Source organism: Rattus rattus, chromosome 1 (assembly GCF_011064425.1).
Source record: "Rattus rattus isolate New Zealand chromosome 1, Rrattus_CSIRO_v1, whole genome shotgun sequence".
Classification (NCBI taxonomy): Eukaryota; Metazoa; Chordata; class Mammalia; order Rodentia; family Muridae; genus Rattus; species Rattus rattus.
In genome coordinates this window covers 168,514,670-168,542,407 of record NC_046154.1, presented here as the reverse complement: position 1 = coordinate 168,542,407, position 27,738 = coordinate 168,514,670, and the positions used below count along the sequence as shown (strand labels likewise).

Here is a 27,738-nt window from a genome sequence, read left to right as displayed (position 1 = left end):
AGATAGAAAGGACTATAAGATCATATATTCTTTCTTTATAGATGAGCAAAGAGAGGCCCAGGCAGGGTAGTAGGGACTGGTTTGTAGGCACCATTTAATTAAAGCCAGAACCATGACTCTTCAGATGTAGAGTCAGAGAAAACAGGCAGAGCAAAGCAGTCCTTACAGTAATATGTGTAGCCCCATGAAGCTGGATTTAATGAGCTCTGGAAGAGAGCGGCCATGCTGAGCAAGGGCCCGGGCTCAGGAAGAATGAAGGAGACTGGAAACAGCAAGATTCCCAAGAGAGAGAAAAGCTGGAACATCGAAAAACTGGCTGGAAGAGAAAGGATCATATATGCTGAGCCTTGCGGGCCCCTTTGTGCTTTATGTGCAAGCAGAATTTATAATCTCAAGTAAAGAGAGCAGAAAAAGAGGTCATTGCCTTCTGTCTGTCTGTCTGTTTGTCTGTCTGCCTGCCTGCCTGCCTAGGAAGCATCTCACTTTTGACAGCTTCCCATAGAGTAGAGTGATCCCATGCATGGGTTTTGCGGTCAGACTCTGAAAGTCTCAAGGACTTAGGCAGGTAGGAGTAAGAACTAATCTCATCGAAGACATCTGTCCAGCAGTAGAAACAGCTCGGATCTGTCTTAAGGGTGAATAAGGGCCCAGGAGATTCATGTGTATGCAGTGGGGGTAATAAGACCTCATCCTGTGGTTGCAAAGAATTGCAAGAATATACAAATGCTCAGAATTAGGAAGGAATTCATACATTTTTCTGCTACTAGTAATAATGACAGTAACATCAACCATTTGAGCACCTTGGAGAACACTTTAGAGGCATAGTGCGCAGGTCCAGAATCTCTAAGTCCAATTCTCAATTCCCAAATGGCTAGAAACCATTGTTTTTTTAAGTCCAGTAGAATTTTTAAATTTAATTTATTTTTACTTTTGGTGGCCATTCCTGGGCTGAAGGATGTGAAACACCGGTTAAACAAACTAACGAACAAACAAACAATTTATTCTCCTGTGTGAATAGTCACAGAACGGCACTGAGGAAAACATTGCTGTTTGCTTCACATACTTCAGACACCGAGTTCTACCCAGTGGTGTGAATACCACATACGGAACAGAGAAAGAATACTAAATGTTCTGAAATCTGAAGGAAATGTTTTTTTCTCTTTCCTGTAGTTCTGGGGATCAAGTCCGGATCCAATCAAGGGGTTCTAAATTTTATTTGTTTATTTATTTTATCAATCTTATAGTTGTCAGGGAGGGTGTGTGTGTGTGTGTGTGTGTGTGTGTGTGTGTGTGTGTGTGTGTGTGTGCATGTGGGGGTGTATGTGTGTACATGTGTGTATGTATTTGTATGTGTGCTTGTATAGGGAATGTGCTCACCCATGTGTATATGTCAAAGGCCAGAGATTTAAGTATCTTCCAGCAAACACATTCTATCTCCCCCTCCTCCCTGCTTATTTTTGATTCTCTTGTTGAATTGGAATCACAAACTGGCTGGTTTGTGAGCTTCTGGAGTCCTCTTGCCTCTACCTCCCCAGTGCTGGCATTACACATGTAAGTCTGCAGGGCTTTGTAGAGCAGTGGTTCTCAACGTATGGGTTGTGACCCCCAAAGGGGTTGAACATCAGATATTTACATTATGATTCATAACAGTAGCAAAATTACAGTTAGGAAGTAGCAATGAAATGACTTTACGGTTGGGGGTCACCATGACACGAGGAACTATATTAAAAGGTTGCAGAATTAGGAAGGTTGAAAGCCACTGACCTGGAGGGTGGTAAGGATCTGAACTCACATCCTCAGGCCTGCACAGCAAACACTATCTGTTGAGCCCTCTCCCCAACACTCCTAAGATTCAAAAGCTTTTGAATTCTAAGTGCTTTCGATGAGGGCCAGTGAGTCTGGACTACTTCAGTTAGTCACCAGCAGAACCCTAGAAGTTCCATCTCCAGCTTGAGGTATGAACATTGGGTATCAGCAACTTATTTCCTTACAGTCCTAATACTCGGGAGAGACGCAGCTGGAATCGTCCTCCAGTGTTGTCTGAAAGTGTGTTAAAGAATCAGACGTGCTTATACACTACCTTATCTTTTACTTACGTCTTTTTTAGCATTTTGCATAATATAGCCATTTTATATTCTAAAGAGCATAGCGTATGTTTCCAAAAATAGAAACATTTCTACAGCCTGCTAGTTTTTATTACCTAGAGGTTTTCTATCTAAACATCTTATTTAGTAATAATGGTTTTAGGAATAATTATACTCCCTATTTTAATGTTACTGTAAGTTTTGGGCACTTCTGCACTGAATTTGACAAAGTGCTTGGCATGCCTTATCTCATTTAATCCTCAATTGTTATTGGTAGACATCATTCTTCCCTTTATATGAAGAGAAAAGTATAGGCATGAAGACTCCCATCTGCACCAGGAGAGTAACAGACCATGGGTTTGAATCAGGAGACCAATGCTGCTAGGTAGTTCATTCTTTTTTTCAAAAGCTCCCGTTTATCTCACAATAATTAAAGTAACATGCCTGTGACAAAACCTCAAACAGAGAAAGTCTTGTGTAGTTTCTTACCCCAGCATGTTAAAGATCTTGAAGAAAGTTGCCTTACCTATAAAACACACACACACACACACACACACACACACTCACTCACACACATGCACACACACTCTCACACATACTCACACACTCTCATGTACGCATGTACACACTCACATTCACTAAAACACACTCTCACACACTCACCCACACATACTCTCTCACGAATACACTCACACACACTCACTCTCTCTCTCTCTCTCTCTCTCTCTCACACACACACACACACACACACACACACAAAACACGTTTGTATTCATACTACACACACTTTTCTACTATTCATCTTTTAAAAAATAGTAGCTTCAGGGATCAAACCTCTCCCATATCATCCCTGTCATTGTTCTTGCTCATTTGAATATTTGTGTACACACACTGTAATTTTTCCAACCATACTCCCACTGATGGAGTGTGTTTCCAATTTCTAGTTCTTACAAGGTGTCAAGAATGAATGTCTTCATCTGTATGAAAACTCCTTTCATGGAGAATTGTGTGTGTGTGTGTGTGTGTGTGTGTGTGTGTGTGTGTGTGTGTGTACATGGAAGATAATAATAAATTCCCCTCTAAGAGTGTTTGCGTTTCTAAGGGTGTCTATCATTAAACTTAAAAATCTCTGTAAACTGAGTACAAACATGAGTATAGATTTAATTTAAGCCTATTTATCATTTATTTTTACAAGGGAAATGTTTGTGGATTTATAAAACTAAAAACTATTTGAGTATTTGTCCTGTTTAGTTTCTTTTTTTTTTAAGACATTGCTGTGACTTTTATTTAATTTGAAATCCGGATTAAAATAAAACTAGAGGAAGTGAAGTTTTACAAATATCACATTACTACGTCATTGATAGGGGGTTTACACTGATAGGATATAGAAAGAAAGAAACTAACTTTAGAATTGTGGCAGTAACAACATGTCAAACCCAGCAATCCCCCTCACAGGTCCCAGTGGAAAACTACTCTGGTCAGTTGGTGTCCGACGTGGCTGCATTCAGGTCTCATTGCTGGGAAGGATAGGCCCTAAAGAGCTTCATTCCTTAAAGGGGGAAAAAAAGCCCTCACTGGCCAACAAAGGCCAGGAGCAGCTTTCTGTAATCTCCACTCGTGTCACTTGCGATCACTGTGCTTAGGGTCTTCTGGTACATCTGGGTGAACATCTGTTTTATCAGTCTCACTTCGAGTGACCACCATCCTGACCAGGGTGGAGTCATCCTTTTCAGTGTCTTTCATTGAGTAGTAGAGTCGCTCAGCAAAGAAGGCAGGGCGGTTGAGGGCGCACTGCGAGATGGTCTTCAAACCACTTTCAGTGTATCCAGAAAATTCTCGGCTTACGCTGCTTAGCAAATCTCGATCAGCCATCTTGGAATTAGCCTTCATGGTGGCTTTCATCTGAGGGAAGCTTCTTGTGGTGAGGATCTTGTTGAAACAGGATTCATCTGTCCCTAGTCTCTATCAATATACGTTCTTGAGTTCCAGCTCCCTGCACTGCCTTCCATAAACTCCAGGCATCATAGTATGTTGAAGGCATGAACAGGACAAAGATTAATTCTTCCATATTTCCACTCAACTCTAACTCGAGATCTTTAATTAAATCCTTGCCATACATGGTCTTAAAAGCCACTTTAATTTGTCGCCTCTGGTCATTGGGACAGTTAGACACAACATCCACAATTGCTTGCCCGTCTGTCCCAAACCCTTTCATTGCTTTGTGCAGAATTTCTGCACCTCTCAAAGCATCAAAGTTGGAGACTGGGCGGATTGTTCCTTGGATGCCCTGAGTCATCACAGCCACAGCAGGATGGCCCAGGTGGGGAGCTTGCCCTGCAGGGTACTGAGACAGCCTCTGTCCTCTGGGAAAGCCACCTGATACTGGAACCTGGGCTGGTCCACCACCACAAGATATGTGGGTGTCTGTGGATTGCCAGAAAAGCCTGCTCCACTGGGTGGGGCCCCAAAACCTTGGCCTCCAGGATAGGCTGGAGCACCCCCTGGATTCAAGGTTCCAGGATAGCCCCCAGGGGCTGGATAACCTCCAGGTATGGGGGTAGCCTCCAGCTCCTGGGTAGCCACCATATATATGTTTGTGTGTGTGTGTGTGTGTGTGTGTGTGTACATATATATAATATATTTACAGATAAACGTATGTATTTTAAAAATTAATTTATATAGTTAAATATATGTTGTGGTTTTAGCTTTTATATATGTTCATAGTTTATATTGGAATAAATTTCCATTTCGGTATTAGACCTGATACGTTGCTCTGTTTTCTAGACTGATAACATTAATTCTGGTTTTGTTGATCCTTTGGTTCAGGAGTGCTAACAGAGCACGCGGCAGGTCCTCTGGGGCAGAATCTGGACTTGGAATCGTACTCCCCATACAACAATGTGCAGTTTCCTCAAGTTCAGCCACAGATCTCCTCCTCGTCCTACTATTCCAACCTGGGTTTCTACCCGCAACAACCGGAAGACTGGTACTCTCCTGGACTCTATGAACTCAGGCGAATGCCCGCTGAGACTGTGTACCAGGGAGAGACTGAGGTATCCGAGATGCCTGTGACAAAGAAGCCGAGAATGGCCGCCTCATCGGCGGGAAGAATAAAAGGGGATGAGCTGTGCGTGGTCTGCGGAGACAGGGCCTCTGGGTACCATTACAACGCGCTTACCTGCGAGGGCTGCAAAGGTGAGAGCTTTTGTTTTGCTTTCAGTACAGTTCTACTGTGTTGGCTGCTACGATTTCTTGAACCAGGTTTATAGGAAAGAAATTAAATGTTTTTGTTGTTTGAACTGTCCACTAAGCATGGCCTCTTGATTTTTGGCGAGCGAACCCCGTGTGCCATAAGAGGTTCTCCACTGCTGATGTCTGAGCCGCGTCTTGGTTTGTTCAGAGCCCCATTAGACTGAGCTGGGGACGCACAGTGCACATTAAGTGTATCTTTGCTATTTTCTCACCTCTCTTGATAATTAGCTCATATTTCTTGCTTTTAATGAGGTCATGGGCACACACAAACTCGGATGGCCATTAGTTCAAATGTCAGGACAAGATGGCCATAGAGATGTTCCAGAGAAGCTATTCTTAGTTTTTAAAAAGCATTATAAAAGAAAATGCAATAATAAGTTTGATATGGGGCCAGTGAGATGGCTGTGGCGTTAAAAAAGAGTTTGCCAACAAAAATGCCCTGATGCCATGATCCACATGGTGTAAGGACCACTGAGAGTAGTCCTCTGACCTTCATAGTGCCGTAGCATGGGCATGCCCCCCAGTAACATTAATGTAAAGAGCATATATAAATAAGTAAATTAGCAGGGGTAAAAGATTAGTAAGATGTATAACACGCAGGGAACACTCAATGAGTCACTCTGATTATTCCTGCTAAGAGTCTTTGGATACCATCCTGTGAGGTAGATAAGACAGGACATCATTCGGCAGTTTCTAGGAGGTACAGATTTGGGGTCCCACTCCGGTGTGGGATAATGTCACAGGTGAGGCAGGTACAAGATAGAATGAGGCCTGTCATTGGATGAGAAGGAAGGATGGGCGGGAGAAAAGTTTGGAGGAGGAGGAGATGGGAAAGGAGGAGGAGAGGAGGGATAGAAGCCTTGGCAGAGATTTGGAAGCTGACGTTAAGATTCCATGCTGTACCCTTACAGGTCATTATAAATGTTCTTAAGGGATGGATATGTACAGGGCTTTGTATGTTTAGGTGGGCAATTATATCTTATCAATTGGATCAAAGGTTATTGTGTTGTGTGTTCATTCATGTGCAGATCTAAGTGTAAGGGAGTGTGGGGCAGCTGGTCTGGGCCACCACGGAATTGGAATGTGTGCTTCTGGCAAGATATCTACCAGATATCTTGGGGCACTGTGGTGACGGACCTGGTGGGGGATAAAAGACAGCATTTTATTTCTTATATTTTTTTACAACAACACTCTGGGCCTGTGGATTGAGAATTTCTGGAAGCAGAACCTAAGAATCTGTGATTTCGGGAGCCCCTCGTGCTAAAATTTTTAAAATCTTGGTATAGATATCCAAGGCACCCAAGAGGGCTCACCTGGATGGACAGCGTGGATAAAGACAGAGAAACTTCAGAGTGTCCTCCCCCCCCCCTCCCATCACCAAAAGGACAGTTTCACTACAGAAAGACTGTATTAAAAGGGTGCAGCATTAGGAAGGTTGAGAACCACTGACCTAGAGGGCAGTAAGGACCTGAACTCATGTCCTCAGGCCTGCACAGCAAACACGATCCATTGAGCGCTCTCCCCAACACCCCTAAGATTCAGACAAGTTTTGAATTCTAAAGACACGTTTGGTTCCAAGTGCTTTCAGCGAGGACCAGTGAATCTGCACGATTTCAGTTACTCGCCAGCCGAACCCTATGTCTAGAAGTTTCCATCCCCAGCTTGAGGTGTGCACCTTCATCTGTATATAAAAGTGATTGGCAATCTATCAGGAAAAGCACAAGTTCCAGTCTAGGTCATGCTTCCTGCCCAAAGAGAAGGAGATAGGAAAAAAACAAAAAACAAAAAACAAAAAAAAATTCATAGTCTAAAAGTCTATCAAAGGAGGAGGAGGGCACCCGGTAAATAAGGCCCTGTAATCCACACTAGCAAAGCTCATATGAGCTCACGGAGACTGGAGCAGCACGCAGGGCTGCACGGGTCTACACCAGGTCCTCTGCATATACATCATGGCTTCCGGTTCAGTGATTTTTATAGGATTCCTAAGTAGGTCTCTTGTGCCTTCTTTTGGGCTCTTTTTCTTCTTTTTGTTTGTTTAGTCCAATTCCGATGTTTACTTTTTTTTGTTTTATCTTTTTTTTTTTCTTTTTTTCTTTTTTCTTTTTTTCGGAGCTGGGGACCGAACCCAGTGTCTTGCGCTTGCTAGGAAACCGCTCTACCACTGAGCTAAATCCCCAACCCCTTGTTTTATCTTACTATATTTTATTTTGTTGCATCTTACCTTATTTTATTTCTACCCCTTAGAAGCCTGTTTGTTTTCTAGTGAGAGACAGAAAGGGAGTGGATCCGGATGGAAAGGAAGGTGGGGAGGAACTGGGAGGAGCACAGGGAAGGGAGACAGTAATCAGATATATAAGGCGTGGGGGGGGAGGGGAGGCTATTTTCAGTAAAAGGAAACAAAAAAGAAAAGAGAGAGGAATATATGTGCATATTATATCAGATAGAAGCTGTGGCTTCCAGAAGCCAGTGCCAAGAGCCCGTGGGATGTATTTGCTACCCTTCCATGACAACGCTCATTGATTTTCATACTGTATGCCTATTTTGTAGACAAGCAAACTGAAACGCAGAACCCACCCAGGCCTCCATAGCTGATAAGGGAAGGAAGGGGTGGGATCCAGCTTCAAAACTATGGCTTATAAATGCAACTCCACACTTTGCATGAGCGACCTCCAGGCTGAGCTGCTAGACATTATTTACCTAGTAAACGTTACCTAGTAAACGTTACCTAGTAAACGTTACCTAGTAAATGCCCATTGTTCTCCAGGGCTGCTGCTTGCTCCCAGTTAACACTGGTGACCCAAACGGCCCAAGGAAGAAAGCCAAATGCTTCCTTTAGATATCGGGGTATCAGTATTGTCTCGGCCAAGGATCAAATACCCAAAGTCAGAACTCGGGAACAATTCACCTCATAAGTCAACATGGCTTAAAAAACAGTCCTACGAATTCTGGGGCATTGCAGAGTGACATCAGGGAGACTAGAGGGCCAGGGAAAATCCCTAGGAGTACTTACATAGATAGAGGAGAACTCACCTAAAAGACATTAAGGAAAGGAAAAGACAAGACAGTAGGAGAGGCTAACTCAGAGGCAGGAGTCTCTAGGGAAACCTAGAACTGCAGGGAGCAAGGCACAAACGAAGGGGTCAGAGGGGACCTGATCTGGCGAGACTAACACAGGAAGTAGGACTGGGATATAGGTACATTTTAAAAAGCAGAATAAAGCAGAGGGGTTTTTTTTTCCTATTAATTTTGATTTGAGGCTTTGCCCCCATGGCATCAGCAAGTGACAAACATTCAAGGGGGCATAAGACGGAGCCATAGGGCTCCTCTGACAAAGGTTAGAATACAGACGAGGTGGGATGGTCGCCGTGGAAGTCTCTGTCACAGCTCCTCCACTCTGCCGACATACCACATACACAGACATGTAAAGAATGACCACGGCCTCACTCTCCTGAACTTTATTTAATTCAGACACGAGCAGGCGAGTGAATGAATACCAAGCTATATTCTGTAGCCTGTTAGCACCCATTCTCAACCCAAGACGAGGCCAGTAACAGAACTTGAAGCATAGTGTGAGCATTGAACACCCGATCAATAGACCGTTCAGACAAGAAATGGAGCCTCCTTTGTCTCATGGGATGTAATTCAACTACAGGCCCTTGAGCTTCATTCCTTTATCATTTTATTTTATTTTATTTTATTTCTTCCATTTTTATTAAATTGGGTATTTCTTATTTATATTTCAAATGTTGCTCCCTTTCCCTGTTTGCGGTCCATCAGCTCCCTAACCCCCCCACTCCCCTTCAATATGGGTGTTCCCCTCCCCACCCACCTCCCATTACTGCCCCCCAACATTCTCCTACATTGGGGGTCCAACCTTGGCAGGACCAAGGGCTTCCCCTTCCACTGGTGCCCCAACAAGGCTATTCACTGCTACCTATGCAGTTGGAGCCCAGGGTCAGTCCATGTATAGTCTTTGGGTAGTGGCTTAGTCCCTGGAAGCTCTGGTTGGTTGGCATTGTTGTTCTTATGGGGTTGCAAGTCCCTTCAATTCTTTCAGTCCTTTCTCTAATTCCAATGGTGGTCCTGTTCTCAGTTCAGTGGTTTGCTGCTAGCATTCGCCTCTGTATTTGACATGTTCTGGCTGTGTCTCTTAGGAGAGATCTACATCTGGTTCCTGTCAGCCTGCACTTCTTTGCTTCATCCATCTTGTCTAATTGGGTGGCTGTATATGTATGGGCCACATGTAGGGCAGGCTCTGAATGGGTGTTCCTTCTGCCTCTGTTCTAAACTTTGCCTCCCTATTCCCTCCCAAGGGTATTCTTATTCCCCTTTTAAAGAAGGAGTGAAGCATTCACATTTTGGTCATCCTTCTTGAGTTTCATGTGTTCTGTGCATCTAGGGTAATTCAAGCATTTGGGCTAATAGCCACTTATCAATGAGTGCATACCATGTGTGTTTTTCTGTGATTGGGTTACCTCACTTAGGATGATATTTTCCAGTTCCATCCATTTGCCTATGAATTTCATAAAGTCATTGTTTTTGATAGCTGAGTAGTATGCCATTGTGTAGATGTACCACATTTTCTGTATCCATTCCTCTGTTGAAGGGCATCTGGGTTCTTTCCAGCTTCTGGCTATTATAAATAAGGCTGCTATGAACATAGTGGAACATGTGTCTTTGTTATATGTTGGGGCATCTTTTGGGTACATGCCCAGGAGAGGTATAGCTGGGTCCTCAGGTAGTTCAATGTCCAATTTTCTGAGGATCCTCCAGACTGATTTCCAGAGTGGTTGTACCAGTCTGCAATCCCACCAATAATGAAGGAGTTTTCCTCTTTTTTCACATCCTCACCAGCATCTGCTGTCACCTGAGTTTTTGAAACCCACCTCTACCTCTAGGATTCAGTCTGGAAATGGGGACATGGGAGAAAAAGAGTTCATGGACCTCTCAAGCTACCAGCATGCCTCTGGTTTTTGTTTTTGTTTTTGTTTTTGTTTTTGTTTGTTTGTTTGTTTTTTCTCTTTGATTGCTACCGTAAAGCTGTTGGGTACAGAGGTAGCTATCTTCTTTAACTATCACATAGTGTTTGAGATTTGGTGACTGGAAAGTCAATACTAGTCTGCCTTGGGGAGTTACGTGTTCTCATGAGAAACAAGTGAAACCTGTCCTTGCTTAGGAAGAGAGGAAGGGGAAACGTTTGCAAGGAAATGAGAGGCACACAGAATAGGATGCAATGGAGTCCATTAGGGACCTGATCCTGGAAGGTCTAGCAGCTCAGCCAACCCTGTCTCCACAACCTGCAACTCTTGGGCATCTGATCTCCCCGGATGCAAAGTTGGTTTTGCTCTATAACGTTCTCCACAGAGACTGTGGGCTTCATGGTCCATCAGTATGCTAGGATCTCTACACTTTTTTCCTAATAGTTTCAAGTCGCCCAAGACGGCAGCTGGAACCTAGTGAAAAGAAACTAACATTTCAAGCAGAATGGACCAAATGCAGGAACGGTCAAGAAAACCACAACAGGTTCTGTACTAGCCTCGAGGGGTGTGTTCTGAGCTATGCCACAAGGCTGGTCAGTCAGAGCTACTGCTAAAACAGCCACAGCGTAGAAGACGGAGATGTCCGAAGGCCCCATAATAACTATTTGCCACGGAAATGTAGCACATTAGCGGCCATCAAGGGTTCAGGAAGTTGCCTTCGCTAAAATTAATGGCTCGGGAGCCATACCTTGTCCGTTGAATCCACACACGGTGATGTCCTGTTACCTGTTCTGTCAACACTTGCACCTGGAAACTAAACGACCCTGTTCCACAGTCCGAACGGTGGTAGCACAGCCCTAGCGCCCTCCATTGGCTTCTAATGCTGCCTCTTTGGAAGAGCGTTGCAAAGGTATCTGGGAAATGTGTTCAACATTCCTCCATTGAAGAATAGACTTACAGAATCCCGGAAGGAGGACACGGCAGAGATCAAGCCGGCCAAATCTCATTCTATCTAGCCCTTTATCTCTGCATGCTCCAAGTCCGTAAAAGTGAAGTTATGTAGACCAGTGGTTCTCAGCCGTCCTAATGCTGTGACCCTTTAATACAGTTCCGCACGCTGTGGAGGCCCCCAGCCATAGAACTGTTTTTATTTCTACTGTAACTGTAGTTTTCTCCTGTTAAGGATCATAATGTAAATATCTGATATGCGAGATATAAGATTTGTGACCCTAAGAGGATTGGGGTTGCCACAACCCACAGGTTGTGAGGGTTAGGTTAGATTACTGTAAACAAAGCATTTTCTTTTTCTTTTTCTTTTGTTTTGGGATTGACTTACAGGCTGCTGGGCCTATGACACTTGAAACATGATGCCCACTCACAAAAGAAAAAGAAAAATCGAAACTTAGAAACAAGGTAGACGATGTTGGGGATTTAGCTCAGTGGTAGAGCGCTTGCCTAGCAAGGGCAAGGCCCTGGGTTCGGTCCCCAGCTCCGAAAAAAAGAAAAAAGAAACAAGGTAGAGATCATGCTGTGATCTCCGGCTTTTTTTGGCTTCTCTCTCTAGTTCCATATGCAACATTCTAATTTATCTGAACGTCTCATAGTTACAGCATTAGTGAGAGAAATTGCAGTTTTCAATATTTTTTTTAAGTAACTACTGAATACAGGTGTAGCATAGATGGATGGTGACTGGATTGCTTGGCCCTACATTGAACCTAGACCTTTTCTCTTCTGGGAGCTATCAGTGCCGTGTATGGAATATCCACGTCCGAATGAATTTTGATTCAGACCTCAAATGTTGACCCTCCAAAACCAGTCTGCCGCTGACTGGAAATTCTGAATGGCTGTGTTCCCTAATAGGTCAGCCCCTGACACAGTGGCCTCAGCGTCACAGTTTACACATGTCACAGAGAATGGTAGCCGTCTTGAAAGGCACTGCTTGAGTTAATGGGTGACCCTATTGTCCTTTAGAATATATCTTTATATAGGATCATGAACCAGCATAGATTTAGTTCTGGAATTTTAGGAAAGCTTCAAAAAATATTGAAAATGATCACAGGAGATGGATTAGACAGTTTCCAATAGACCCTCTGTTCACTAATATTCATATATTGAGATTACCTGCATTGAGACCCTAGTCGAGATCAAGCACAATCTGGCTTATGAAATCTAGTAACAACTCCAGTAACCTGGAAGATTCAACTGTCATACAGCATGATGCGGGGCGGGTTCCCAAGGACTTCAAGATGCCAGAAGCCTTTCATAGGAGAGTTGGCGACATCCTCAGTAGGTTAAGACTCTCGAGGCAAAAGAAGTCAAATTCCAATCACAGGGAGTCTTTTCCTGGTTGTCCTAAGTTGACTCGTGTCTCTGGGCTTCAGCCTGCTTACAAAGTGGAGATGGTGCTGATGAGGAGAAAGCTGAGATGCTTCTGGAGATAATGAGGATGGATAGATGGATGGCTAGATAACACACACCCGGTGATTGCTATGTGCAGGCACTGTTCTTGGGCTCGCTGTGTGCTAAATCATTTGACCTATGGCACAATGCCTTGCCCAGGTATTTACAGACTGCCGTGAAGGAGCTCTGATATTCGTACATCGACACCAAACATACTGAGACTCTCGATGTATGAGAGGCGATTAACACACGCCTTGCCAATGGTAAATACTCAGAGCATGTTTGTTGCTGTTATAATTCCCTTTGCGTCGCTGTATTGAAAAATACGGATGCTGCATTTTAAGAATTCAGCTCTCTACCTGCCATGGCTAAAGGGTCCGTAGGTATTAGCTGTTGTTACATTTTCTTAATGAATTTTTATTTTATCGTTCTTTCTGCTTTGTTCATCTACGTGCCCCAACTGGCATCAAAACTATCTTCAAACTATCAAAACGTATCTCTCCCTGGTGATTCATTAGCTCATTAATTAATTTCTTTATTCATAAAATATTATTATTACCTTAGATACCCTCTTCTAAGCTATAGGAGATGCAGTGATATGCAAAACAGGAAAAATATTTTTATACTTATCATTGTAAAACAATAATAAAAAAAATCAATGTATCTAACTGACCTACGATCAAGACAACAAGAAAAAGACAAACAACAGAAATTCAAAAATATCAACAAATGGAATCTGGAAAACCATTCAAAAATATAATTGGTAAAAGAATTGCTTTAAGTGGGCAGAAACAGTATCTCAAATAAACACGTTGGTAATACATCTTCAAACATGGAAAATGCCTAAGAATATAAATAATATGTAAATAGTTACTAAGAGAAGCTTCCAGAAGCTCAAACTGTTAAGCAAGAACAGGCATTGATACAAATACAAGAGTAAACCCAAGAAGCACTTAAGCAGCAGTTCAGAGGGAAAGGGTTAAACGCCCGTCGGAGTAAGTTAGTTCATAGGCTACCCATGGTGGAGTTTTGCTTATAGAAGCCCAGACCACCTGAGGGCTGCTGAGGTCAGACTGCAGCTTCCATGAGTTTGTCTATTTGGGCATCTAATTGGCTCGTAAGGACATGCTGAGCCAGTCATTATCGCAGCATGACCCCTGCCCTCGTGTTCTCAGCAGACGCCAGCAGGGATGAGGATGTCAGCGGAATTATGCTCTCTCTTCTTGTAGACTCCATCACCCATTAATAAACGTGCTGTTGACACGAGTCCAGGTGATTCCAACACCAAGTGGAATTAAGAGAGAGTTGTTGCAAAATGGCCTCTGCCCCAGCTCACTTCTACTCCAGACCCATTCTGCAGGGACTCCCAGCAATGACCACACACTGTACTAGGTTTTAGGTCTTTGGTTTAGTTTTTCATTTGAATTGTTGTATCATCTTCCCACTATTCAACCTGGAAGAAAAGACAGAGAAGGGCCAGATGCGAACTATCCCGGAGCAACATTCCAGTCTGGCTTCTGCAGTGTGAAGGAGTCTAGAGGTGACCAACTCTGGTCTCCCAAAAGGATCTGACAGCCTTTAGCCTTTCGATTGTCTGAAAGGTGGTGCTTTCTACACATGCATTTGTTTCCTCTGTGGTTCTGGGAATACGCACATGATACAAAAATGCTCTACTTGTGTACCACATCTGGGCCTGAGAAGCAGTATTTTGTGACTTCAGAGGTGCCGGACATCTGCTTACACTGGACCTGACTGCACATTTCCATCTTCCCCTGCACACCATCCTATACGGCCATAGCTGCTTGAATAGCATCATGCAGCTTTTGTGTGGTCTCTGAAGTCCAGAGAGTTCTATTGGTTATTACCAATGCTATTCATTTTTTTAAAGATTTATTTATTTATTATATATGAGTACACTGTAGCTGTCTTCAGACACACCAGAAGAGGGCATCAGACCTCATTCCAGAGGGTTGTGAGCCACTATGTGGTCACTGGGATTTGAACTCAGGATCCCTGGAAGAGTAGTCAGTGCTCTTAACCACTGAGCCATCTCTCCAGCCCCACCAGTGCTATTTGTGGATGCTGCTTTTCTAGAGAGTTAGGACAGCCAAATTCACCTTGGCTAAGTTACTGTTGCCAGTGGTCAGGATGAGCTAACAGTTGCCAATATGGGCTTTATCCTCAGCAGGGAAGGCCGAGAGGCCCTGAGGTATGGTATATTTCCTGGTGGGTTAGAGGCAAGGTGTTTTGCAGGAAGCTCAAATTTGGCTAAAATAATAAAAGTCTGGTCCAGATAATATCAAACAAAATTCATTTCATAATCGGCCCAGTGAAGTAATCTTTATATAACAGAGCTGAGAACATAATGTGAGATAAAAGCCAATTCTAATCAGTCCAAATTAAAATAAGAGAAAGAAAATTGTGGTAACGGTTCAGCATGTGAGAACACTTGCTTTGTAAGGTCAAAAACCTGTGGTGAATCCCAGGCACCTACATTAAAAGCCAGGCATGGCTGTGCACCCCTGGGACCCCAGCTTTGAAGAAGAGGAGGGGGGAGGGGAAGGAGGAGGACGGCGAGGAGGGAGAAGAGGAGGAGAAGGGAGAGGAGGGAGAGGAGGAGGAGAAGGGAGAGGAGGGAGAGGAGGAGGAGAAGGGAGGAGGAGGAGGAGGATGATGAAGAGGAGGAAGAGGAGGAGGAAGAGGAGGAGGAAGAGGAGGAGGAAGAGGAGGAGGAAGAGGAGGAGGAAGAGGAGGAGGAAGAGGAGGAGGAGGTCGATCCAGAGAGCTAGCTGATCAATCAGACTAAATGAAAGAAGCTTCCAGTGAGGTGCTGGGTCTCAAGGCAATAAGAGAGAGAGTGATGGGAAAACACACCCTGAAAATCCCATTCTAACCTTCACAGGAGTGCCAACAGGCATGTGCACCCTCCCCTCACACCCCTATGTGAACAAGGGAAATGAGATGGCACCATGTACCTTCCTTGTGGTGTTCTTGTGTATTTTCTGGCATGAAGGTATTGCTCTTAGAAAGGCTAGAAAGTGCTCCTTCTGCCTTCTGGAAAGAGAATAGACAGACGGCATTTCATCTGATGGTTGACAGAATTAACAGGTGGAATCACCCGGGGCCGGGTGGTTTCTGTTTGGGGAAATTATTTATTAATTCAGTTTCCTTCATGGGACAGGCCTGCTTTGCTGATCAGTTCCTCCCAAGTAAGTTTTGATAAGCATTCTTCAAGTAATTGCCCTGAAGTCATCAAATGTGTGATAATCTACAAGGTTCTTTATTCCTTCATTTTCCTTTTAGTGGACCTATACTGATGGTGCCCATTTCACCTGCGATATTCATAATTTGTATCTTTTTGAATCTGTTAGCCTCTTATGATATTTATTAATTGTATTACTAGGAATCATCTTTTAGTCTCATTGATTTTTTATATTGTTTTCCCATTTTAAGGTACATTGATTTCTGCTCTGATTTAAAAAAAAATCTTTTCATTTGCCTTCTTTATAATTATTTTCCTCTTCCTAGCTTCTTGAAGGCTAAGCTTGGGTCACTGAGTTTTAGATGTTAACATTAGAAAGTGCATTTTAACATGGTTGATCATCCTCCAAAGTGTTCGCTTTGCTGAATACCACCAATCTTGATAGGCAAAATAAAAGTTTAAAATTTAGTCTATTCGAATTGTTTTTTATTTGTTTTTGTCTGGCACTGCGTTTTCAACTCTGTTATATAAAGATTACTTCACTGGACAGATTCTGAAATTAATTTCTTTTGAGACCAATGCATTTTCTTTTTCTTTTTCTTTTTTTTTTTTTTTTTCATCTTTATTAACTTTATTTCTTATTTACATTTCGATTTTTATTCCCTTTCCTGGTTTATGGACCAACATCCCCCTAACCCCCCCTCCCCTTTCTACGTGGGTGTTCCCTCCCCATCCTCCCCCATTACCACCTTCCCCCCCCAACAATCACGTTCACTGGGGTTCAGTCTTGGGACCAAGGGCTTCCCCTTCCACTGGTGCTCTTACTAGGATATTCATTGCTACCTATGAGGTTGGAGCCCAGGGTCCAGTCCATGTATAGTCTTTGGGTAGTGGCTTAGTCCCTGGAAGCTCTGGTTGGTTGGCATTGTTGTTCATATGGGGAGACCAACGCATTTTCAATTAGCTCTTTTGGCAGTCACCTCTGAATGGATTTACCTTGTGTGTAACTTTTTAAAGGCTTTGTGCATGCTCCACAGGGAGCCTCCTGGCAAACTCTGTCCCCTCTTTATTTTAGATTTACCTTATGTGTGACATATGCTACACAGACAGCCTACTGTTGAGCTATGTCCCCAGTCCCCATTGGGGTTTGCCCCTTCTCTGGGGACTCTTCATGGATGCTGGGTCATCATCACTCACAGAACCTGTGGCATCCACTCCATCCCGAAGCTCTGAGGAAGTTCTCCACATCTCTTTCCAGCTAAGCTGCTTCTGCTTCTCTCAACTCTAGAAATAGTCAACCCATCTTTTATATTTTTTGATGATCCAGAATGACCCTTTCCATGAGAGGTTTAAGTGAAAATGAAAGCCCTGGGCAAGATTTATATTGATGTAGAGGGAGAAGAGGCTTTGGCTTTTGTTCAAGTAGAGGGCATAAGATGGTGACCATCTTCCTGGGATGGATAGCAAAGGAAAACACCATAGGAGCAAGAACCAAGCACATATGCATAATTTTGGATAATTTTCATACCTCAACGTTCTGGCTAATTTTAACATTACTAAAATGACTGAGAGGGACTCATGGACTCAGCCTGGGTATGGTAACATCTTTGTGACCGACTGGGTTTTCCCATGCTGTGTTGAGATTTGGGGACATTAATGTCTTGAGAGACATTTGGGATATGAACTCCTTATTCTATTTGAAGGCCTGTGAAGGGGGTGGTTGAAAGCCGAGTCTGAACTGAGCCTTCAAGGTCTCAAATCGAGGAGCTACAATTATTTATTACCTGTAGGACCTTGAGGAAGTTAGCCTCTGTGCAACTCAAGTTCCTCTTCCACGGGAGAGAAAGAGTTAATAGCATCTACCTCATTGGGTTAAGGGTACACAGTCTGGAACTGTGTCTGGCTGAAAATAAGTTATATCTCTGAGTTCTACGTTTGTTGCTGTTTTAAAAACACAGAGATCCTTAAACATGTAAAACATCAAAGGATAGTTTAGGAATTCATCCATGTCAACCACCAATGTCCAATGGGACATACATACCATGAAAATATCACCCCCAAGCTGTTCTACAAGCCAGAGATTCCCTACCCCCAACTTGGCAAGGCCACCCCTCCCCAGCCCTCATTTTTTATTATCAGGATCCTCTGTGAATTTCCTACCAACTCATTTTCAAATGACTCTTCTCATATGAGCATTGTTGGATGTGCACAAGAAAGAGCAAGATAGAGACACAGTCTGTGTGTGTGTGTGTGTGTGTGTGTGTGGTTAGATTTGCATAAGTATAAATACAGTATATGTGCCCACATTTAAATGATGTAGTGATAATATTGTGCTGCTTTCCCAGAGCGAAAGCTAATTAATTCAGCTATTGATATGATAATGATTTCCTTTTCAGTTTAATACCAGAGGTAAAAGGAAGAAAGAAAGAAAAGAAAAGCTGCAGTATTGTTCTGTGCACCCTTTCTTTGATTCTTCTTGGAATAAGGAGTTTCATTCTGTTAACTATTCAGCTGTCTGTCTATCCGTATCTATGACAGTTTTAAAGGCAGTCATTCCTAGGCGGGGCTGAAGACTCACGGGAAGACTGAGTCACTCGAGCTAAGATGTTCATTGAGTTCAGGGTTTGGCATTGGGGGAAAAAAAAAGAGTTCGTTTTGCTTTACTCACTAAAAATGCACACTTTGGTATCTGCACTCTGGGTATCAATGCTAAACGGAAACTGCTGTTTTAAAGATCCTATTGGGTTAGATTTGACATTTGGGAAAATGTTAAGATCTTTCCTACTGCTCTGCACATCAACTGACATATTGACAGGAGAGTCCATGGCTAGGTTAACTTTGACATATCTACCTTTCCCTGGCAGCCCCTGTTTTCATAGTTAGCCAGTTACCCAAGGCTAGACTGTCCTCTCCATTTCCCCTTTTAGCTCTCTTCCAGCCTAGCCTAACATCTCCAACCTTTCAGCTATGGTACGGTCTCCTGTCTTCTGTCTCCAGTTTCCAGGTGGATACTTCTCCATCTTGTTCTGCCTTCCAGGACTGCGGACTAGATCAGACCTTCTATCGCCGAGTTCTTCAAGGATCCCTCTTTTCCTACATAGCAAAGATCCCTCTCTGTGGATGACTTTCAAGGGCATCCCCTTAGCCGCCCCTCACTAATATTCCCAGGCTCTACCCTGCTACCAAAATGGATCACCTACTCTTCCTAGGAACTTCTGTGGCACAGTGCCTTTCTCATTCGCAGAAGGTCCCTCCTGCCACATGGTACATGTTTCAAAAATTATTCTGTAAGACCTCATTCAAATTTTTCAAAAAGCCTTTTCTGATTTCCTCACTTGGAATTAGGCTCACCCTAGCTCGACATTTGACATTTGATTCTTAGGCACTGGGAGACATTTAGATTATAGTTATTTTATTGTAATAATTTTATAATGATAACTGGATATATTTCTCAGTTCTCATAGTAAACATGCAACTTTCCGTGTCTACAGTATTATTGTTGTCCTCCCTCTAACACATACCGCAACCTTTACAAGCACATAGAATGGCTTCTATATGCTTCTATATGGAATTTTCTTCTATATTCCAACATTTTTTTCTCCCGTACTTCAATAATATTTTACATATTTAGCTGTCAGCCTGTCTTGCACTCTGCTCTGAATTTACGTCTTCAAGCTGAGAGTTCTGAAAGACAGGGGTGCCTCACCCATCTTGATACCCAAAACATCAGAAAATTTAGCTTTCTGTCATCACTTAGTGTTAAGCTGTTCTCTTGTCCTGTGCCCCAGGGGAAAGAGAAAACTACAGCAGAGCAATTAAGGATCTTCCTGGTTTTGAGTTTCCCTAAAATCAAGGTCAGAGTATTTAACTTCTCTGTATTATTTTCCTTTATGATGTAGGGGAAGAGAGTAACTGATAGTATGATTAAGTAGCTGAGTGATAGTACAGTGGTTAGCGCAATAAATGTTTGCTATTATTCCCCCAACATCTGTAAAAATCACAACTTCTGTCTTGGACAAGAGCAAGTCATCATGAAGTCATAAGTCCTTGCCAAGAACTTCAGACAGGGAGACCTCAGTGGAAAGGATATAGAGTTGTTCTGTTTTCTTTCTGCTGCTGTGGTAAAAACTCAATGCCCAGAGGCAACTTATTTCAACTTAATGCTTCTAGGTCACAGTCCATCACTGAGTGAAGACAAGGCAGGTCTGTCTGCTTGCTGTTTCTGCAAGAAAACAGAACTATCTCCTGTCGAGAACTCATTTACACTCGAAGTAGTACAGCAGAAACCAAGCTGGCTGGAAGAACACTGCTTGTGTCCTGGCATGCTCAGGACCATGTTTAGCTAGCTTCCTTATAGCCTAGGGAATGGTACCACCGGCGGTGGACTGGGCCCTCCTAAATCCACTAACACTTAAGATTACTTCATAGACATGCCCACAGACCAACCTAATAAAGACAATTGACTGAGACTTTTAAAAAGCCTGGTGATTCTGGATACTGTCAACTTGACAGTTAACACCAAGTAGGACAGGAATAAACCTAGAGCAGACAAAGTTAAAATTGAAATAGCTTTGTTCTCATCAAAGAAGTGTGACTGAAAGTAGCCTGGTGATGGGAAGGGAAGGACTCAGCCCAAGGCAGGAAGTGTCAACTTTGAAAACTTGCCACATACACCCAGTTTTGAAAACAAAATGGTGCCCCTTCATCCACAGTGGCTACATTCCAAGATACCCAGTAGAGGTTTCAAAATGTAAATCGTATACATAGCTATACAGACTTGAATTAGGCACAGGAAAATTACCAGTATAATCAATGACAAAATAGAAAAATTTGAATGACACACAGTTAGAATTTGTTGCAAAAAGGAGATCTCTCAAATGCCACTGGGTGGGTAATCAATAGGTACAATATGGATTTGCCTGCTGAAGGGATGATTCTTATCCTGGATGAGACTACAAGAAAGAAAAAAAAAACACAAATAAATATAAAAATACATTCCATTCATTACACTACTCAGAAACGTGTAATTTCAAATTTTATGAGGGGCTTATTTCTGGAATTTTCCATTAGTGTCTTTGAACCGTGCTTTACCACATATCACCAAAACCTCAGAAACTAAAATTGTGTGTAAACTTCTGTTACTTCTCTTGCTCCTCAAATACATATCCCTGCTTACTGCCACACCAACCCTGGCATCTATGAGGGACATGTAGGGGGGAAGAGTCACATTCCCATCCTGGCTTTAGGCATCTTTCTAACCTGTCTGAAGCTGGACTGCTATTCTCTGGGGAAACACTGCATTTTAAATCAAGCTTGGCATTTTTATTGTTAGACAGGGCTGTCATATTAAGTGCTGAAAAGCTGAAGCCTTGAATAGAGCTTTCTTCCTAAACACCCAGTAAACAACACACGTTCTGGCTTTTTGCTCCGTGCCTCACGTTCAAAGTTTTGAGAAAGGATTATTTATTTTTTATTTTGTGTGTCATATGAGAGTTCTGTCTGCATGCCTGATGTCCACGGAAGTCAAAAGGTGTTGGGTTCCTGGAACTGGAGTTGTAAACCGCCATGTGTGTTTGGAGAACCCAGCCCTGTCTTCTACAAGAGCGCTGGAGTGCTCTTGATTACAGAGTTAAATCTCTAACTCCTTACTTGCTATATTAACCATTCACTGCGTGCGTCCTGCCCCAGCACAGCATCGGTCAGTATCTACACAACTCCTACTCTTCCCTTGCTTGGTCATTTGTTTCTGGTCAACCTTTAAACTCTGGGAGGGCAGGGATGGATGTTTGCCTTTATAGGGCCAGCATGTAGCACTTACTGGTTCATAATTGTCCCCTAGTAAAGATAAATGAAAGCAATATATTCTTTTTTTTTTAAACCTGATTTTTTCCTCCAAAGAGAGTCCCTAATTTCCACTTGTTATTGTTCTAGAGAGATACATTTACAATAGCTCCCTTTTCAATAACAGATCACGGCAAAGTGTCCATTGCTACCTCCCCATGGCTCAGGGCTCATCGATCGATCAGGTTGATCCCCAAGAGTCCCCCGAGAACTCTGATATCCACATATATATCCTGAAAACTTGTTAGGGATGTTCTTACAGTTTCCAGTGTTTCTCCCACAGGTTTCTTCCGAAGAAGCATCACCAAAAACGCCGTGTACAAGTGTAAGAACGGGGGCAACTGCGTGATGGATATGTACATGCGTCGGAAGTGCCAGGATTGCCGGCTAAGGAAGTGCAGAGAGATGGGAATGTTGGCTGAATGTATGTATACAGGTATCCACCTCAAGCAATTAAACTCCACTAAAACCTCCTAAGGAGGCAGGCGCCAGGTAACTCAGACCGTCCCATGTTGAAGACGGGACCTGCTGAGCCGTCTCGGTTCTTGAGCAGGGCGCTCGACCGGTGACTTCCTTAAACAGTCCTCTGAAGAGCAACTTATTTCTCTGAAAGAAATGGCTGGGGTTTGCTTTGGGTTGTGTCTTCCTTTGTTGTGAGGACTTTATACAAAGAGTGACGTTGTCATCGTTGAAACAGCTTGGTTTAATGAGCTATGTCGTGCGGCATTCTGAGAGGTTCATCTAAATTTGATTTTAATGTGCTTCTTATTTGTTGCTTAATTACCATAAAAAACTCACAGCGGCGGGACAGTAACTGCCTGTGGATTATCTAAATGGGGTTTTAAACTAAGTCGTTTTTATTAAGAATTCGTCTCCCCTTAGCGCAGCTGTGAGCCGATTTGTATATAGGTTTACACAGGAAATTAATGACCCCGAGTTTTAATATAATTTTGTTCTTCGATCTGATAAGGGGACACTGTATTAAACACTGGCTCTTTGAGGGAACCACCGTCTTCATTAGAAATTAGAATGCATGTTAGTATAGCATTATTAATTTTTCATCCTACAGCCCGCTCTGGTTGAGTGATACGCCTTGTTCCTCCTCCAAACAGACCGACAAACGAATGTCACCAAGGGGATGACAACCTTCGGGGAGGGAATGCCACAGGAAATAAAAGCCTGCGGGAGGTGACTAGGGCTCCATTGTTCCTGAACCGCACTGGAGACTGGGATGCTCCCTGGGAAACAATGTGTTCAGGAGGGAGAAAAATCGGACTGTGTAAATAAATAATCCGTCGCTGGATGGATGAAAGTTTTATACAGGCTGATCGCAATCGCTTTTTAGCGAACACGAAATAAGAACCTGCATGGGGCAGTAGCTGCAATCCAATCTTGCAGGGGTAACCCTTTGACCCTGGGCGGTTCAGGTTGCTCATTATTTAAATATGAACTCGCTCTATCTGAGCTCATTTTGTAAGAGACCGACCCCCATGAAAGTCCGTAGTTTTATTTATAAGCACAAAACATCTTCCCGTCGGGCACGCAGCTGTTTCATGAGTCAATCCTCCTAGAGTTTTGTTTCATCAGCCTTGAGAGAACAGAGAGACTCAAAAATCCGGAAGGCGTCTCTGCTACTTGTTAAAGCTCAAAGCATCATTGACAAAGACTACACATTCACTGAAAAAAAAAATTCTGACACTTTGTGTTAGTCGGTTTCTATCGATACCTAAAAATACCGGAGAGAATTATTAAGAGAAAACCTTCCTTTTGACTCATTCATTTAGAAGTTCCGTGACTGTTTTCCACAGTGTTTAAGCTTCTGCAGGGCACAGGTGAGAAGCTGATGCTGGTAGCACAAAGCTTACCTCGTGACCTGGAAGGAAATGGGCCGAGGAAAAAGCTGGGGTCCCACAGTCGCATCTGAGAGCATTCCACCAATGACCCACAGATCTGTCCCCTCCTCATGCCTCCCCCACCTCCCAATAGCACAATAGAGGTTTTATCTTAAACTTGGGAACCAAACCACGACTGGCATTCCTTAAGTATTGTAACCTTTATATATATTTAAATAATTTGCATAGATTCATAGGGTTTTTTTTTCTGAAAGGTATTCACACGTGTCTTACTCAACAAGTTTAATATAAAACTAAATATACTTTTTATTGAACAGTATTAATGTAGGTAAAAAAAAATAATTGTATGTTTGAAAGTAATTGTATGTTTTGAAGGCTTTAAAGGCAGCTTCCCTGGTCTCCTAGACCAGGAACAGGGAGTGTGGGATTTGCAGTACCATTGACGAAACACCTTTTGCTTCGTAGGACCCTGTCGCATTACAAATTATTTGTATATAAAGCCCAGAGTTTTTTAAAATATCTAATCACATCTATGCAAAACTCTGTGGCAAATATTTATGTTTTGCAAATGAAGAAACACACAGATGTCAAACGCCTCACTCAAAATCGAATCTTAAAAAAAAATTTAGTTTTTTATTTTCCCTACGATTGATTGATTGATTTACTTACTTATTTATTTATTTTTTGTCTAAGTGGTATGTGTTTGTGTGGATGTGTATCACATATGCAGGGTACGTGAGGAAGCCGGGAGAGGGCATGGGACCCCCTGGAACTAGAATCACAGGTGGTTGTGAGGCACCCCACCCATGTAGTGTGGGTGCTAAGAACCAACCTTCTCTGACCTTCTGCAAGAGCAGCAGCTATTCTTAACCTCGAAGCCATCTCTCCAACTGCCCTTCTCCTGTTAAATGACAGATGAGCTAGAATTAATTCTGCTCATCACCTGAGCTGACCACCTAACAGCTGCTTCAAGGACCACACACCCAATAGGATTTTTTTAATCCTTATTTTCTTTCTCTCCCCTCCCCCGCCCCCCTCCCTACAGGTTTGTTAACTGAAATTCAGTGTAAATCTAAACGGCTAAGGAAAAATGTGAAGCAGCATGCCGATCAGTCAGTGAATGAGGACAGCGAAGGGCGTGACTTGCGGCAAGTGACCTCCACGACCAAGCTATGCAGGGTAACAGTGCGATGGCGTGGCCAAAGCCAGCGGCGAATGGGCTTCTTGGGAACCTGTCAGTCTGGCCCGGAGGTTGTCAGATTAGAGCCTCAGCCACGCCCAAATTTTCTTCTCAGTTGAACCCTGGAATGGAGTCATCCTTTTCTTTTGAATCAAGAGGGAAATGGACACTTTGGTGTGAAATTTTAAATAAAATTTAAAATGTAGTGTATAGCATAGAAAGTGAAGATTCTTTCCGGGGCTTCTTACTACTTAAGGGCTGCCAGTGGGAACGATTTAATCTTCACGATGGAGTTTTCCACTTGAGGCTTTTTTTTTTCTTGACATGGGATCTTGGAACACATTATTTAGACCAGGATAGCTTCAAAGTCACAGCGATCCTCCTGCCTCTGCCTTCCAAGTGCTAGAACTTGCCTTCAGGATTCTGGAATTAAAAACCTGCAGTGCCATGCCTGGGCTCCACGTGACCTTTTGATGATCATATCCCAATTCCCCACCCAACTCTTGCCCTTGAGAGGAAAGTTCCAACTCCGGAAGTCTGGACCCTGCAGAGGCTGTGGATTGGTCCTCATCAGCCAGGGAAAAAGGGATGCCACACATCTGTAAATCAATAGAGAAAACCCTTTTCATTGAATCTTAAGAAATCCATTGGATAAACTAACGGCAGAGTGAGGGAACCACTTCTGGGCTAATTAGAAGCCCACACAATGATAAATCAGAGAACATCTGGAAGAATTCTCAGCTCTTGGCCAAAAAGCCAACAAGCCATGATCTCCAAGCTAGATCTTTGGCTGTATTTACTTGGGATGAAGGACTTCCTCCACTGTTAGTTTTGTTTTTTTTTGTTGTTGTTGTTGTTTTTTGTTTTTTGTTTTTTTTTTTAAATCTGACTGTTTGTATTGATTTCAGGAAAACTAATCTTTTGAAAAAGGATCATTCTGCCAAGGAAAGGGATAGACAGACTGATGACTGTGGGCTTAGCAGACTTTTTTTTTTCTGTAATGTACTACATAGGTAGGCTTTTAGGTGTTGGCCACATGCTCTCTATGACATCAATGTAACTGCTATTTTAACTCAAAAGGAGCACAAACCAAATACCAAGAAAGGAGCAATAAAATATTATATTTACACAGGTGGATGTGGTCCAAAGGCCACGGTTTGCCACCCTTGAATACAGATGAGTATGTGTGGATGGACTCTCCATTCAACACACTGGAAGCTATGATTTTAACCTTCAAATTCTACTGACCTACAACGCTACCGTGCTCAATGACCCCTATATTCAAATTACTCTATACTCCCGTGAGATGCAGGAGAAGAATATTTCGTTGTCCATTTTTTCCAAGTAGGAAAATGAGCAAGACGGAAACAACTTCAGGCAAATGCACTACTGCCTGTGCCAGGACCCGGAGAAACCTATTTCCCACTAGGGGAAAGGTCCCAGCTCTTGGGGCTTCGGAAAATCCTTTGTTGTTAGTTTGTTTCAGATAAGGGCACACATTGGAAGATGCCATTAACCGCCCTCCCTAACACCTTTCATTTTCTTGCCAGTGTAGGAGAAAACTGAACTCACTGTAGACCAGCAGACCCTCCTGGATTATATTATGGACTCATACAGCAAACAGAGAATGCCACAGGAGATTACAAATAAAATCGTACGTACGCCATCTGAAAATAGACTTGCTTCAAGTTAGCATTTTTGTGACCTGTCCTTTTACTTAAACCTTTTAAGGCGGGATTTATATGTAAATGTGTTATTCAAAGTCATTGTTTTCTGAGACTTCAAGCTATATGCTCAAACTTTTATCAGCATCCAGCAATTGAAAAGGAAGTCTCAGATCTATCTTGTAAGTAGTAATGGTTTTCCAAATATGATCTGGGTCTTTCCATTTCGTTATTCAAGTTTGGTTTTTGTCCTTTAACGATTTTATGTTGGGTTATTCTTTTCCTGTCTACTCATTAACCATTTACTTTTCCTTAAAATTTAGTTAAAAGAAGAATTTAGTGCAGAAGAAAATTTTCTCATATTAACAGAAATGGCTACCAGTCACGTACAGATTCTCGTAGAATTCACGAAAAGACTTCCAGGTATTTTTTTTAAATAATAAAAATTAATGTTCTTGAAATGTGTAAAATGTGCCATTATAATATCAATTACTCTCTGTACAATATTTTTTTCCAGTTCTTAGAGCATTCTTATGTGATTAGATCTATCACCAGGATTCCTTTTGTGAGTTGCTTCTCCATTAGTCATTACTCTACTACACTGTACAGTTTTTTTTTTCTGTGTCATTGAAGAGATTCAAGTTCCCTTGAAAAGCAAAACATGTCTGACTTAACACTTGTAATTACCACAGACATGAGAAGTTCAAGGCAGAAAACATACTCACACCATTTATAATAATTCTCAAGTTCAGTTGCTAAAACGCTTGCTTGATATTCAGGAAGTTCTAGTGTAAAATGAGGATTCCACTTCATTTCTGCATTTGCATGTGGATGATAATATCACTGGCTTTTATTAAAGATTTGTTTGCATTATTTGAATCGTGTGTGTGCCCGGGGTGCAGCTGCCCACGGATTCCAGGGAGAACAGATATCCGCCACTGGAATGCAGTTGTCTTTTTATGTTGAACCACTCACAAACTGCTGTGCCCACCTATGCTACCAGTTCACTAATTCTTTCTTCTACTGTGTCTGACTTGTAAGCAGGTTTTTTTTTTTACATTATCGCTTTAATTATTAAACTTTATAAAACATTAAAAAATATTCATGAAGTTCTGAGTTTGAGCCATAGCCCCATGTGTAAACTGGACCTGATGGTATGTGCTTATAAATTCTGCCACTTAGAAGGTGGAGGCAGAAGTAACAAGTTATGGTCATCTTTGGCTGCATATTAACCTTTAAGACTAGCCTGGTATACATTAAATCCTGTTTTTAAAACTGAAAAT

At 42.5% G+C, this 27,738-nt stretch overlaps 1 protein-coding gene across 4 annotated transcripts in view; it reads left to right on the top strand.

Moving 5' to 3' along the window:
• Nr1h4 (nuclear receptor subfamily 1 group H member 4) overlaps positions 1-27,738 on the top strand; it is a 90,781-nt gene that overhangs the window by 40,339 nt on the left and 22,704 nt on the right. For 2 of the 4 annotated variants that reach the window (XM_032911051.1, XM_032911064.1), the window contains 5 exons: positions 4,911-5,279; positions 22,042-22,182; positions 24,657-24,790; positions 26,347-26,445; positions 26,779-26,878. In XM_032911051.1, the coding sequence (XP_032766942.1) occupies positions 4,911-5,279; positions 22,042-22,182; positions 24,657-24,790; positions 26,347-26,445; positions 26,779-26,878 (843 nt within the window). Of the gene's footprint in view, positions 1-4,910; positions 5,280-22,041; positions 22,195-24,656; positions 24,791-26,346; positions 26,446-26,778; positions 26,879-27,738 lie in introns of all 4 variants that reach the window. The other 2 variants (XM_032911059.1, XM_032911048.1) reach the window with 1 other exon arrangement.